The 16,776-nt window shown below is 38.0% G+C and overlaps 1 protein-coding gene across 1 annotated transcript in view; it reads right to left on the reverse strand.

The window, feature by feature from the left end:
* Nucleotides 1-16,776, reverse strand: part of LOC126471562 (uncharacterized) — a 50,350-nt gene that overhangs the window by 22,509 nt on the left and 11,065 nt on the right. Inside the window, exon 2 of the mRNA XM_050099791.1 lies at nt 2,158-2,350. Coding sequence (XP_049955748.1) covers nt 2,158-2,350 — 193 coding nt within the window. The remainder of the gene's footprint in view (nt 1-2,157; nt 2,351-16,776) is intronic.

Genomic DNA, 16,776 nt, shown 5'->3' on the forward strand with positions numbered 1-16,776 from the left:
AGATGATACAAATGTTGCAATAAATAGTAAATCATGTATAGCCTAAGAAAGGTCGGATAATGAAATTTTGATGGACATTAATAAATGGTTCTAGCCAATTATCTGTCATTAAACCTTGAAAAAACATACTATATGCAGTTCAGAACTTGTAAACGGTTTACTGCCAGTATGTGCTTAAAATATAATGACAAGCAGAGATAAGAAGTTGACAGGGTTAAATTCTTGGGATTACAGCTTGATAATAAATTTAACTGGGAGGAGCATACCACAGAACTGCAGAACTACCTAAACAAATCTCTAATTGCTATGCAAATGTTATCAGATGAAAGTGATACAAAAATAAAGAGGCTGGTGTATTATGCTTACTTTCAATCCATAATGTCATATGAGATTATTTTATGGGGTACGTTATTAAGCTAAGCTAAAGTACTCCTCGCCAAAAACGTGCAACATTAATTATTTATGGTGTGAACTCAAGAATGTCCAGCAGAGGGTTGTTTAAAGAACTGTGACGCTAACTACTGCTTCCAAATACATTTATTTATTAATGAAATTTGTCATTAAAATATATCATTTTTCAAACCAACAGCTCAGTTCATGTAATCATTACTAGAAATAAGAATAACTTTCACAAAGATTTAAAGTCAGTCACTTTGGTTCAGCAAAGTGTCCACTACTCAGAAGAAGTGCATATTTTCCATAATATGCCAGCAGCCATAAAAAGTTTAACTAATAATTAAGTTCAGTTTGAGAAGAGCCTAAAGGATTTATTGGTGGCCAACTCCTCCTACTCCTTTGATGAATTTCTGAGCAGAACCAACTGATACATGTGTGTTAATAACAACATCACACGATGTGAATATTGGATACAATCTGTCTTCTTTACAAATTTACGCAGTAATGTGATCACTGTAAGTAAGTACTGTAAAATGTTTTTATTTTATTTATTTATTGTTTTAAATAGATGATATGGGTCTACAAGAGTAAGAATTATCATATGCACCTAAGTGTAATGAATATTTATTATTTGGTGACAAGTTTTATATCCTTTTACATGGAAATATGCTTTTTTTTACCGATTCCACATCGACAAGAGAAATTTCATTTTGGGATCTGTGGAAGGTACAATAGCATATCTGTTCTTATTTTGTAAATATTTTTGGTGTATTCTTGTTTTCTTCCATGTCACACATCCCAGAGGATCTCATTATGGATCAATTGGATCGAAAAGTACATCTAATGTAATCTACTGGTAAGACCAGGAAAAAGAAGAAGATATCCACCTTTTGTGTATAATGGTAAAACCAGGCTATTACTTGTTAAAATGAAAATCATAATTTGCTCAAATATGCCACTCACTCTTTTCATAGTACTGTATACTTCAGAATCTCCCAGTACACAAATCTGAAAGAACATTTAAATAACTTGCAGACATCTTATTCCTGACTAGACAACACATCCAAAATTGTAATCTTAACAAATTACGTTTTTCTACTAAAAATAAAAAAATAAAAAACACAAGGACACTATCCAATGGTTTTGCTATGATTTCTGAGCCTGTCTGTCACCCAACACTTCAACTATATGGTGCATGTTTACTTCTCACCATTACTCTTTTCACTGTTTATTAACATTAAATCAAGTGTGGTTCTTTTTTTCCCCGAATGTGGCATGACCTTATGAGTTTCACTCTATACTTTTACATACTATTCTTGTTCCCAACCAGCTTTCAGAAGATCACAATATTATGAGGGAAAAAAATCATTGCACTATATTTTCAATTTCATGAATCTGCTCTCAGCCACTCTTTGCAAAATGTTGATACTGATAGCAATGAATACACCATCAATTTTGAAAAGCACAGATATAATAAATAATCCACACCAAGCATGTTTTAGTCAGAGCCTTTTCATTTCTTCAAGACCATCATGGGCAAAGATGAAATAATGAATCTGGAAATGAAGATGACCAGTGCCGTACTATGGCAATTTACACACACACACACACACACACACACACACACACACACACACACACACACACACAACTACTACTACTACTACTACTACTACTACTACTACTACCACCACCACCACCACCACCACCACCACCACCACCACCACCACCACATAGAAATATTAGCATATCATTACTCACTGATCATCCATTGAGGCTGCTGACTGGACAGGGCAGCACTGATAACGTGAATCCCAACAGCACTCTGTATAATGACTAGGGTCACCTGGACCAGGGCACGTCAGAAGCCCTTCTTTCCGTCTCAGGGAAGCACTTGTTCCATTTGTGTTTTCCAGGCTCAGTTCGTCCCCATTTAGCCAACACTGAGCACTGGCTGAAAGTAAACATACATATCAACATTACAGCACAACTCAAATCAACATGACTGCAAACATATAAAGCCACACTCCAACATCAGATTCATAGCAAACATTTCAACAGGGCTAAACTCTGTAATATTCTTACTATTCATAGAGCACATTAAATTACTTGTTACTGAATAATCAAATATACTGTCAAACATATACAACTTATGTTTTCATATGGCTGTAGTGCCTTCCAGTATTACTGATTTAAAAAAAGACAATTCAGATACCAAACCTTAAGTGTGTGTCACAAAATTTAGAAATGTTTTGACAAAGAAAACAATATACTATCGTTAAAAAAATTCTGCACGTGGTGACTGGACATTCACAAAGGTAATCAAATCAATGTATAAAAGAGTAAGCTGTTCTCTAATTGCATTAATAAATCAATCTTTCAAACAAAATCTTATCCCAGATGTATAAAATTATGCAGAAATGAAGTCACTCGTTAAAAAAAATAGTCTTATCAATAGTGTCTGAGAGAGCAGCTGCTATTCAGACACAAAATTTTACTGAAACACATGAGATTATTTTGAACTATCAGTTTGATTTAGAGCAAAGAAAAAATACTATTTATATGTCATAAATTAGTTTACTGATAAGTACTTCACTAAACAATAACAACTTCTGTCACTCCACAATGGCCTTTAATTCAATAAACCACACTTGCTAATTCACTAACTAGAGAAACATGCAACTGAGGGCAGTGCCCTACAGTGGCTTATGTCATACCTACATTATGGAAGGCAGAGGTTAATTATATCCTACCAAAATATCCTCCAGAATGAAGAATAACACCAGGAGTGCCTGAATACTCTATTTTCAGTCTGTGTTTATTGATTTTCATACAAAATGAACTCGCACAACCAAAGCATAAACACTAAACAAATGAAGCCTTGTGCATCAGAGCTCTCCAGACAAACAAGGTGAAGATAACAGTTTGTTACATATTGTAAGTGATTTCCCTAAACATTTAATTGATTGCCAACAACAAAATTCTGCAGAAGATTGTGGTTCAAGGATAAGTAGGAAACAATGGTACACAATTGAAATAAATGGGTGCAGTGACTTAATATGTATGAATAACTTCTCAAGTATATAAACTGTTACAGTGACATATGCACCAGATGCAAATAGCAAACAATCAAACGAAATGAACAGATCAGTGTCACAATCTAAATAGCTCTAACAATGTTGAAAAGTCCTCAGACAAAAACTCTGCAAAAAAATGCGGAGGCACCTTTTCAAGAAGTACACAGGAAATGGAGAAGAAATGTATATTTTGGTAATGAAGCAAAAACCTCTGTGAGTACTAAGGGAAAAATATATTGACACTTTGGCTGAAGACCATAAGCATTCACTACTATGCACCTAAAAGGATGCAGGCTCACTACCCTATAATTCTGTTGTATCTGCAAGTGACAAATCAAAAGGTAGCACAACAACAATAGTTGGTAGAGCAGACAAACAAGGAATGCTGTATGTGGAAAAAGGACATGGCTACATGTGAGCACAGTCAAAAGTGGCACAACTCCTGAAATTTTTACTAACTTCCTGCGTAAGACCTTCCCTAGCCATTAGCCATAACTTTATAGCTGGAAATCTTGAAACAAAGGGGCTTAATATCAGTTTCAAAATTATGATGACTTTAAGCTTAGAGATAAAATAATGGATAGCACTATATGGCCTAAAACTATCGTGATAAAGCATTTTTTTTTTAAATTTATTCTGGAGACTGGGCAATATTCCTGTGAAATAAGCTCTTTTGTGACAGACACCAAGAGTACCTGACTTTAAAGAGATCACATAATGCTCAGAATCTCTCTCGCATTGTTATACGCAGTGCCAATGTACAATACCTTACAAAAAATTGTGTGTCATCATTCTGTATAGAAGAAATGAAGCCAGAAGCACTGTGTGTATGTGAACTTCAGTTTTCAGTGAAAGAACCTGAGTACTACAACTGTATTGAATACTCAGATTTGGTAACTGCATGGTACAGAACAACTGCTTTCTTTGATAGTATATATATACAGAAAATTCAGTGTTAAAGAAACTGACTTAAAAAGCTTCTGTGTGGACCTTCGATTAGAAGAGCTGGCTGCTTTGACGTTATTAGATCTTAATATAATTACTGTCTCAGTACACCATTCTCCAAATGGCAACTATGAAAATTTTCTCATCCAAATGGAATCTTGCCTGAGCTACTTACTCAAAAACTGAAATAAAAAACTGCATTGTGTGATGATTTCAATATACATTTTGGTAAAGAGTACTAAGGAGAGAGACTTTATGAACATAATATTGAGTTATGAACTATCTGTAGCAAACCATTTACCAACCACAGGTGCTGTTTGCCTTGAAACTGTGATCACAAACCTAAATACTTGGGATTATGAGATGACTGCAGTTGACCCAATGATCTCTGACCACAGAGCACTGGTCCAGGAAATTTTATATAAAAAGACCTAGTAATCAACCAAATGTCTCCTGGCATTATAATTATTTACTCACAAAAAGGTTCATAAATGTGGAAACATTAACTGCTTTTCAGACAGCACTATCTGCAGTAGTGTGGTAGCCTGGATTACAGGAGATGAAAGCAACTGATGCATTTGAAGAGTTCTTCCACACCATTAAAACCAAATTTGATTTTATAAAGCCACAGAAGGCCAAAAAATTTCCTGTGAACATGTCCACAACACAGATAAAATGTGGAGGAAGAAAAAACATGGTATACCAGTGAACTGAACGAATTAAAATGCATTGTACTACTTTACACTGAGGTGACAAAAGTCATGGGACAGTGATCTGCATGTATACATATAGTGGTAGCATTGTATACAGCGAGTATAAAAGGGCAGAGCATTGGCGAAGCTGTCATTTGTACTCAAGTAATTCAAGATTATAGCCACACTAGAGGAATTAAGAGAATCTGAACGTGGAATGGTAGTTGGAGCTAGACACATGAGACATCTCATTTCAGAAATCGCTAGGGAATTCAGTATTCTGAGATTCACAGTGTCAAGAGTGTACCGAAAATGCCAAATTTTAGGCATTAATTCTCACCACAGACAATGAAGTGGCCAACGGCCTTCACTTGATGACCGGGAACAGCGGCTTTTTCATAAAATTGCCAGTGATAGATAGACTGTGTGAAATACCACAGAAATCAATTTGGGACACATAACAGATGTATCCAGAAGGATAGTGCAACAAAATTTGGTGTTTATGGGCTATGGCACCAGCTGATTAATTGGAGTGTCACTCCTATCAGCATGACATTGCCTGTAGTGCCTCTCCTGGGCTCATAACTATTGGTTGGACCCTACACAACACGAAAACCATGGCCTCATCAGATGAGTCCCAATTTCAATTGGTAAGATGGTAGAGTTCAAATGTGGTGCAGATCCTACAAAGTCATGGACCCAAGTTGTCAATGAGGCATTGTGCAAGCTGGTTGTGGCACCATAATGGTGTGGGATGCGTTTACATGGAATGGACTCGGTCTTCTGGTTCAATTGAACTGATCACTGACTGGAAATGGTTATGTTCAATTGCATGAAACCATTTGCAGCCGTTCATGGATTTCATGTTCCCAAACATGTCACTGGGCCACAACTGTTTGCAATTGGTTTGAAGACCATTATGGACAATTCAAGTGAATTATTTGTGCACCAAGACTGCCAGACATGCAACCCACTGAACATTTATGAGACGTAATTGAGGTCAGTTTGTGCACAAATTCCTGCACTGGCAGCACTTTCACAATTGTGGACTGTTCTAGAGGCATCATGGCTCAACATTTCTGCAGGAGACTTCCAATGACTCGTAGAGTCCAAGCCACATCGAGTTGCTACACTGTGATGGGCAAAAGGAGGTATCCCGTGACTTTTCACCTGAGTGTACATGATCCCTCCAAAACAGCAACAGATCCCAGTGCAAGGGAAATATTTTACAGCAAATATTTAAAAGTAAAAATACTTATAGAAAGGATGTAGAAGATGCCAAAAAGAAAAGCAATGATACGTTCAGCGCAGGAGCTCACAACTCATGCAAGGCAGCCTGGGACCTGATCAATGAAAACATGGAAAAAAACATCCACCACTCCCTTAAGCTTGTGTAGTCCAGATGATTTCAACAATTATTTTACTGACATCGTGAGAAACACTAAGTGCAATCCGTGGACTTCCTGTAAGGAATGACAAAAGGTGCACCATGATGAGATAGAGGAAATTTAAAAAAATTAAATAATAAATATTGTCGCAGAAGAGGCTGAGTAGCGCAGTCGCCGTGGTGTGGTGGTTGTGATGCTGGGCTGTTGCATGGAGGGTCACGAGTTCAAAACTCACCTGGAGTGTAAAATTTTAATTTATATATTCGATTTGAGTAAATTCTATAAGTATCCACAAATGTCAAGAATCATTGTACTGGAATGTTCTGCAACTGTATATATACTGTATGTGTTCTGGCCGGAGGCAGTTCACTTCGTGATCTTGTATGTGCAAGTACTGAATAAACCTTCATTAAGTGAAGTTGGTGTTTGTCATTCATCTAATTATACATTGACATTGTTGTAAAATCTTACAAGCATTCTGACATTTTTATGTCCACTAATGTTCTTAAGAAAATTATTTATTTTATTACTGAATCTTTAATTATGGTAATTATTAAGTGCATCTATGGCAGGTGGATTTCCAGACTTTCTGAAACTTGCATGGGCAGTACAGTTTACAAAAAGGGTGACCCAAGAATGGTAGCAAGCTTCAAACAATCTTAATTTCAACCTCTGCTGAAGTCCTTGAGACTGCAATGAAAGAGCAAATCTCAAATTACTTAGAAATTAATTAACTGTTCTCAGTTGCACAGCATGGTTTCTGGAACTGTAAATCTACAACAGTAGCACTAGATCTGGTTACTTGGATAAAGCACAGTTTTGAAGAAAAAGGATCTTTAGAACTGACCCTTGTGACCTTAGTAAGGTGTTTGACTGCAGTCCTCATAATGTCCTCCTAAATAAGCTTAATGAGTATGCAGTTGGAGGCAATGTTCTGGCAACCCTCAAATCTTATCTAGAATACAGAATATCATGTAAGTCCAAGGAGCACTACCATGTGAACAGAAGTTGGAATACAGTGTGCCACAGGGAGCAGTAATGGGTCCCATCCTGTTCCTAGTTTTTGTAAATGATTTATGCTCTCATGGTCAGTTCTTACAGTTCGCAAATGATAACTCTGTACTCAAAAAGCATCAAAGCCAGCAAGGCTCATTATGAGGCAGATACCTTGTTTAATGTGACAAAAGGATGGTTTGTAATAAACAAAATGAAAACCAATGAAGGAAAAAATGCAAGAATTGATATGCAGCCTCAATGACAAAAAATACCTAAACTGCGTAGGGGTTGTGAAACTTCTGGGGTTCATGGTGGATAGCAAACTCTTGGTAAGAACACAATGCACATGGGAGTGACAAATTGTCACCAGGCATTTACGTCCTGGGAAAATTGAAACATGTGATAACTGATCAGTATTTCCTAATACTTTGTTATTAACTGTTTCACAGCCGTATCGGCTAGGGCCTGTTACTATGGGACCACTCTACCTACAGGCCAAAAAAAAACGGAAGAAGACAACGATCACAACATCGAGTAGGAGATAGGAGAAAAGAACACTGCAGGCCATTAACAAAATTGGGAATAATGACCGTTTATAATCATTATGTATTTTTTAGCTTCCTTCAAGTTAAGAAAAATCTAAACTCCTTCAGCCAGAGGCATGAGTTACATAACCACAATTCCCACAACAAAGAGAGCATAAACGTACTATCCTGCTGAGTGTACAAAACAAGAGACAGTTTTGCAAAATATTACCTCGAGAATGTTTGGATAACTACCCACGGAAGTGCAGACTCTGCCACTGGAGAGGTTCAAGGACAAAATTTCAAGAGACTTAAAAACTATGTCTGCTCTACTTCATCCAGAAATTTTTTCATTGTGAAGAAAGTGAATGACTTTACTGAACTTTCTCTAAAACTAATGAATATGTCAGAACTCAAATGTCAATAGTAGATTAAATGTATCTATACTAAAATGCATAATGTTTTAAATTTTTTGTATTGTTACATGTCATTTGTACTGTAGTATATATGTTTTGTAATTTTTGACACAGTCTATCCAGCCATGGTTGGCAAACTACACAGACTTATAATAATCATGACACAGAAAAAAATCCTGACAGCATCATTAATACACTTGATGGCTCAGAAACATGGTTTCAGCTAAGCAGCCCTACACAAACTCTGAACATCCTAAAAGCACACATGGTGGGATTCAGGAGCAAACAATCAAAATGCCAGGACATAAAAATAAACCACAAAAGTAAGGACACAGTGGATGTGGAATCTGTCAATTTTCTAGGACTACACATATATACATATTTAAACCGGAATAAACATACTGAGTACCTACCAAGTAATTTATGTAGCTTTACATTGCTATGCTAATATTGTCTGGTGTCACTGAGATGTACACACACAAAACTGCATGCTGTAGCTATTTTAAATCAGCAATCCTGAATGACAGTTTTTGGAGGAAGTTCTGGTAATGAATCTTATATACTGATGTTAGAGAACCAAGTTATCAGAAACATGTACTGCACATGTCAGTGAACCATGTCATCCACTGCTTGGGAATTTAACAATCCCCTCCCTATACATGGTAACTTAAGTCATGTGCCATAGGACAAATACGGTGAAACAAAACTCCACCAACAAACTTTCAGAGGTAGTAGTATGGCCTCAAAACAAGTAAAAAAGGGCTCGGAAGTGCATGCCTTAAGAGTTATGAGCACTTCAGTAGACGAGATGTTTTTCACAGTAGCGAAGATAAACTAGTGCTCATAGCTTGTGAGGTATGCATTTTAGTCTATGTTAGACTTTTTGTTGTTGTTTTGGTCCACACTACCATCCCTGAAAGTTTTTAGGTGGAGTTCTGGTACACCTTATTTGTCTACTGGAACATGAGTTTTGAATCCCCATGTATGTTTCATTGAGATAATAATCTTTCTATACAGCAAACCACAATTATTCATAGAAAATCAGATTCATCATTTATATAACATATGGAATAAAGATAACTGCATGATTACATTCAACAATTAATATTATAAGCTCAGATTCTCCAATATATGCAATGAAAATCTTCAACATGCTATAAGTGAACAACATTCTGAATATGAAGCTAGGTCTACTGAAGAAAAATCTACATGATACTCAAATACAGAAATGTTATTACTAGGTGAAAGAGTTCATGAAGGATGAGCAGATAAACTGAGCAGGATGCCACTGATCATTAGGATTATTTCATAAATACAACTTCATTCTGGGGAGAAACATTAACTTTACAATGCTGCTCCAGCTAACTAGCTATGTAAGTGACTTGTGTTACTAATTTTTGACATGTGTCTTGTAAATTAATCTGATGAATAATAAGCACATGTTATGAGATGAGTAAACCACAACTCAATAATTGGTTGAAGGTACATAGAAGATGTTGAGGATTCAACGATTTGTATCTCATAATCTAGAACAAACCACACAAAAGAGCTAAAAGAGAGCCACATCTCAGTTTGCTCATTTTCATAATGCACAGTTTTAAGGACTTCAGCTCGTCTTGTGGAATGTGGATTACTGTATTTGTTGACAGTAAGCAACAAAGAAGACCTTTGTATTTTACAACTAGTTCTCCTCACCTGTAATGTGCATGTGGGGACTGTATTTCCAGTGCATTCTACATTTTCACAATCCAATTGGCTTAACATACCATTCTTAATCACTTTCTAGCCCTCACTCTCTATGCTGCAGCCATTTTCCACCCAGGTCCTCATTTCAGCTATCATTTAAACTAATTTTTTCCCTCCAGTCCCTCATTTTGACAGTATTACATGTATTAATTCATTGTTTGACAATGCCACTGAGAGTAATCTGTCACCCCTCCCCCCCCCTCTACTGTCTTCTGAAACTTTCCTACTCCTCCTCGCAGCAAACAGATTATCTGTGAAAGCTACAATTAGCATTTTCTTCTTGAAGTGTGTATACTGGCAGTACTAGGAATTTTGCCTCCTGAAGGTAAATCCTGTAAACCTATTTGCTCTCCTTGTAATTTTAACACTTTTCTCAATTAAAGTTTCTATTTGATACATAGGATATATTTCATAACTATAATACTATGGCCGCTACATAACATCACATAATACCTTCTTATACACACATGTGAGAACAAACAACTTTATTTCTCTTTCTCGTAAAACATAAAAGTGAATAATCAGCAATGGAGCATTCTAACTCCATAGATAAAATGCAAAGAATAAGTAGTATTCAAATAATTAACGTCTTTGCTGCCAACTGCTGTACTGTGCATAACTGTTTATTTATTTTGTCAATCTTCCTCTCCCACATAGCCCCCTTCCAGTACAGTAGAGCTCCAGGTGTGTGTGGAAACTTTTATCAGACTTTTAGAGCCACCCTTGAACAAATCACTGGTTGTGTGTGTCTTGTTCCTCCGATGCCGTATCTTCCACCAGATTCAGTTTAATTGGTTTCCTGGAAGATGCTTGTGCCTGTTGTAGCACCGTATTTCACTGTAAGTCTTGTATGTCTTCCTGCTTTAAGTCTTTTGGCAGTAAGTGAGCACGCTTCACTCGATTGACTGACACAGTAACAGTACAGTTTATGATGAATCTGGAGCTCCACTGTGTGTGCATTATGTTGCAGTACTTTATATGGTGCTGCAACAGGGCTCTTACTGAATCAGTTTGTAACATCACACGCAAACACTTGCTTAAGTTTCCGCACACAAATGACAGAATGTCGCAATGCCGCTGTAAGTGTTCTGTGCCCCTGTTCTAAGATTCTGTAACTTTCTTGATGATAACTTCTTGTACAATCATGTTGGAATCCACAAATGTTCACCAGTTCAAGAAATAATTAGGATTCAAACTGACGACCCTGGTCAGTTGTGACATGCACTGGTGTCCGAATCTTGCTACCCATGTCGCCAAGAAACTTCCAATGACTGTCTCTGCTGATATGTCTAGAATCAGTACAGTTTCTGCCCAGCTCTTAAATCTGTTAATTGCTGTTAGCATACAACAGTAACCTTCATACATCGGCAGTGGGCCAATGATGTCGAAGTGCACATGTTCAAAACAACCAGATGGTTCATCATAATGTCCCACTGGTTTCTTCACATGATGTCCCATCTTACACTGATGACATGCAGGGCATGCCTGTGTCTACCTTCGACAATCTAGCCTCACTCCAGGCCAAAAGAAGTGTTATATCAGCAACACGATACTTGCTCGTGTACCTGGATGAGCCAAATTATGTATACTTTCAAATATCTCTGACTGTAAACAGTCAGGCACAAATGGTCAAGGTCTTCCTTGTGAGGTACCACACCACATTTTAATGGCCTCACCTCCCGGACATTTTTCCTGAGGTCTCAACCCTTTCGATGTGCTCTGCTGAAAAACCAGAAGTTTTAAGTCTTCTCTTTGCCCTCTCACCAATCTTGTGTAATCCACAGAATAGTCTACTATGATATTCTCCACTCCTTTTAAATCCTCAAGTTTCTGTGAGAAAAACTAACTGCTGTCAGTGTCCAGCAGACCCTTGCAACGCTGCTCCAATGGCTACCTGACTTGCATTGACTATTACAGTTAGTCTCGCATCTCTCTCAGAATGAGCCAGTAAAGCAGCTTGCTTCTGACTTGTCTATATCTGTTCAAAGGCTTGCTGCATGCAGGGTGTCCAGTCTATATTCTGATGTTTATTAGGTATTAGGACCTGTCAGCACCTCTGTGAGCTGTGCTTGCAAAGCAGCTGCTCTTGGCAGACACTGATGCTAAAATTTTACAACACCTAAGAACTAAAGTAATTCTTGCAGATCCAATGGCTGAGATATTTGTTGTATATGTTCCACTTTCTCTTCCAATGGGCGGATGCCGCCTGCTGAAACTGCGAGACCCAGGTACGTCATGTGGTTTTCTTGCAAGTTGCACTTATTTTTATTAAGTACTATCCAGTACCAACATAGTCTATCAAAAACTGATAAGGTGCACCTCATGGAGACTTTGTGTCACTGAAAATACGAGTATATTGTGAAGATAGGCAAAGGTGTAGTGTAACCCTCGTAACACCTCATGAATGAAATGATGCCACGTTTGAGCCACATTTTTAAGGCCAAATGGTACATGTAAAAATTCGAAGAGGCCAAAAGGTGTAATGACAGCAGTCTTCGGTATGTCAATGTCTGCAGTGGTATCTGATGGTATGCCTTTTGACAATCTATGACACTGAAATATTTTACTCTCACCCATACATTCATAAAATCACAAATATTAGGCACTGGATACCAAACAGGTATCATGTAGGCATTCAGTTCCCTGCACAAGGCCTCCAACTTCTGATTTTTTTTTTCAACTAGATGTTAAGGTGAGGACCATGCACTATCAGATCTTTATATTACTCCTTTTTCTAACATATATTCAAACATGGCATTTGCGTCTGCCAACCTACCTGGTGCCAATCTTCTCGGTATAAAAGAGACTGGAGCGCCTGGCACTGTGTTTATGTGTTGAACCGTATTATGTGCCACTGTGGTTGGTGTCTGTGCTGTCAGGTCCATATGCTGGTCTACCTCTATCACTTGTGCCGAATCACCTCCTCTTTCTCTGAATTTTCCTACAAGCCCAGTTACCATTTCTTCTCCTTTCTCACGTGAAGCCAACTGAATATCAAGGGTGATGATGTATGGGTACAGAAAATCTGTACCCTAATATTGGTTCCAGCATTGCAGCTATTACAAATGTCCAACGACAAGTATTAGGGAAACCTAAATTCACATCCTTGCTGCAATTGCCATGTGTTGTTATAGACTGTTTATTTGCTGCCACGAGGTGAACTAACAAACTGCCTTTGACTAACATATCTCTCTCTACTGGCAACATACGAATGTTAGACTCAGTGTTTACGAGATAACAACAAAGTCTTCACATCTCATACATAGAGTCGTCATGACAAAGACAAAAAGAAAGTGTCTGCCCTTACAGTCTCCATGCTACTGACACGGCACGTGCAATTGAATGGTAGAATACACTTAAAGGCTCATTCAGCGAACTGTTTATGACACCCATATAGTAGTTCAGGTTTTTTCAGTCCACTGTTTCCTAAGTGCACTGAAGGATATTATGAACCAGCGGTCTTCCAAGTGTCAATTTGTCTCTGAAGCCCATCTCATTGTTTCTTTAATTTCTGAAATTGTGCAGCTGTATCCACCTGCTAACCCTTGTGAATTGTCACTGCCTGATATGCTTCCGATTTCACTACTGCTTCTGCAAGGATCAGTCTACTTGCTGTCTCCATTATTGTACAAACTCTGTCAGCCAACTGGAGAATAGTGGTCATGTCGCACGCATTCTTCATGTTGACCACTGCTCTTACTGGCATGGGAAGCTGTGATGCCCAAACATACTGGGCTGTAGCACCCGAAAATTCTGCCTCCATCACTATTCCCCATAACTGCCGCCAAAATTCTGTGAGGGATCTGTCACCTCGCCACTTGCCGCGTAATACATTGTATATCCGTTGATCTAACAGTTACTAAGCCTGTTTATCAAAATCTTCTTTAGACTCTTATGCTACTGTGTTGCTGGCAAATGCTTAATTTCATATTCTACTAATGCCACTGCTCTAGTGTCCAGACCGTTGACTGCTATCACAAACTTTTCTTGGTTGTTTGTTACTTTATTATGAATGAATGCCAACTCTAACATCGAAAATCAGAATTCCAATTTATCGGACAGGAACTGAGGCATGTGCACCTCCATATGCCCTTCTAGATGAATCAGCACTTCTTGTAGTTTCGTCAACTGTGGAGCCTGTCATGTGAAAATCATTAATTTGTCCAGGAGAAATGTTTCCATGCTACACTATTTCATTCTACAAGTCTTCTATCTGAGTGAGCAACATACTCTGTAGCTGCACTAAATGTATCATAAGACTTCTGCCATCTGTTGTATGCATTGGAGAATTTGTGTCGCCTCGCTTGTTTGTTTCTTGCTGTGCAAGTTCTTCTGAGTCTTGGGTCACCATTTTATGGCTGCTACATATCATCATGTTAAATAATAACTTCTTATACACACATTTGAGAATATACAACTTTATTTCTTTTTCTCGTAAAACATAAAAGCAAATAATCAACAATGGAATATTCTAACTCCATAGAAACAAAGGCAAAGAATAAACAGTACTCAAATTATTAATGCCAACTGCTGCACTATGTGTAACTGTTTGTTTATTTTGTGTATCTTCCCACTCCCACAATACCTTGAATAACTGCATATTTAATAAATGAATACAAAATAAATAACATTAACAGTAGAAACTTCTAAGCAGATTAAAACTGTGCACTGAACAAGAACTCAAACCTGGGTCCTTTGCCTTTCAGGCAAGTGCTCTTCTGTCTGAGCTGTCCAAAATGACTCATGACCTGCTCCCACAGCTCTACTTGTGAATGTTAACAGCTGATTAATATTTGATAACATACCCATAAAATATTTTGTAAACACTATAATGATGAATGGAAACACTAAGTGAGCATTCTAGAACCTGCAAAACTTTAGTAGAAGTGACTCGCACCAAAAATGCTGTGCAATTTAAATCTCACTGTGGCAAGAAAAGCAAGTCTGTGATATCTTATGTTCTAAGGTTTGCCATTTACAAATGCACCTGAGTACAAGTTGTTGAAACAGGAATACACTACTAAATTCAATCTTGTGTAAGAGTCTGACTAAAATGGTCTAACATATTAATGGGTATGTACTCACTGTTATCAGAAAATGGATGCAGTAACTAATACATAGTTAACTTTAAATATATGCTGTCCAGTCACATTAATGTGTGTCAATGCGAGCAGCTATCAAAAGCCTGAATAGTCACCTTTTGCAGTGTGGATTGCTGTGAAACGAGCAGGAAGAGTCAATTAGGATCTGAAAAGTACAGACAGAGATGTGGAACCACATCTACACTGGTGCCGTGGCCAGCTGTGCTAGTTTCTTGGTTGAGGATCTATGGTGCATTCAGTCCATTCAAGATGATTCTACACATTTTCATTTGGGTTTAAACTCGAAGTCTGGAGGCCACGGGAGTAGGGCAATTTCATCATGTTGCTCTTCAAACCATGCATGTACACTGCGAACTGTGTAACACGTTGCATTGTCCTACAGGTAGAGGCCATCGTGCTCAGGAAAAACAAACTGGATGTAGAGGTGGGCGTGGTCCCCAAGGATAGACGCATACTTGTGCTGATGCACTGTGCCTTCCAGAATGAAGAGGTAACCAAGGGAATACCACAAAAATATTCCTCAGATCATAACATTCCCTCCTCTGGCGTGGACTCTTTCGACGACTGTTGCAGGGTGTTTGCTTTCAAGCATTTCACACTGTACATGCCAACAGCCGACTGTCCGATGGAGTATAAAATGTGATTCATCCCATAAGGCCACCTGTCACCACTCAATGGACATGCAGTTGCAGTTACTGGCATGCAAATCCCAGCCTTCATTGTCAAATAGCAGTCAGCTTGGGTGGCCCACATGTAGCAACGTTCGCTGAGGAGACACTGTTGATAGCCCCTTGGTTCACCTGGGTGGTCAGCTGCTCAACAGTTGCATGTTTCTTTGCCTGTAGACATCTACACATCCATCATTTACCCCTGTCATCTATGACCCATGGTACGACATACTTGCCTCAGTGCCTGTTTTGGATAGTTCCATTTTGCCATGCATGGTATACTTTAATCACATGGCATGCGAATGGTTGACAAACTTACCCATTTTGGAAATGTTTCCACCTTAGGCCTGAAAGCCATGTTCATGCTGTTTTGGATGCCAGATAAATCGCTCTGTTTCCACAGTATGGAAACAACTGCACTGCTTCCTGTGTCTCCTTTACACGTTTTATCTACCTTCCACTGCTAGTGCTGCCACCTGCCGCCTACAAGTGGTTATTGCACATTTATTTCGAACATAGGCAGTTGTCACATTAATGTGACTGGACTGTGTATAAGTAATTATAACAGTGTTATTAACATCCTTGTACCTTTTGTCATTTACTACTACAGAAAAACTGTGTAGATGTGATTCACACATTAAAAGTCATGAAAACGGCCTCCAACAAACAACAAAGTTACGTCAACATGTTACATACATTTATCCAATTAAATCTATGTCGTATTGTCCTGCCTCGCATTTACAGAAGTACAGTATGTTATGTTAGATAATTTTCTATTTGTGGGTAAGCAAAGCTACAGAAAAAAATCTTAATAGTCATAATTCAC

The sequence above is a fragment of the Schistocerca serialis genome, chromosome 3 (assembly GCF_023864345.2).
Source record: "Schistocerca serialis cubense isolate TAMUIC-IGC-003099 chromosome 3, iqSchSeri2.2, whole genome shotgun sequence".
NCBI lineage: Eukaryota > Metazoa > Arthropoda > Insecta > Orthoptera > Acrididae > Schistocerca > Schistocerca serialis.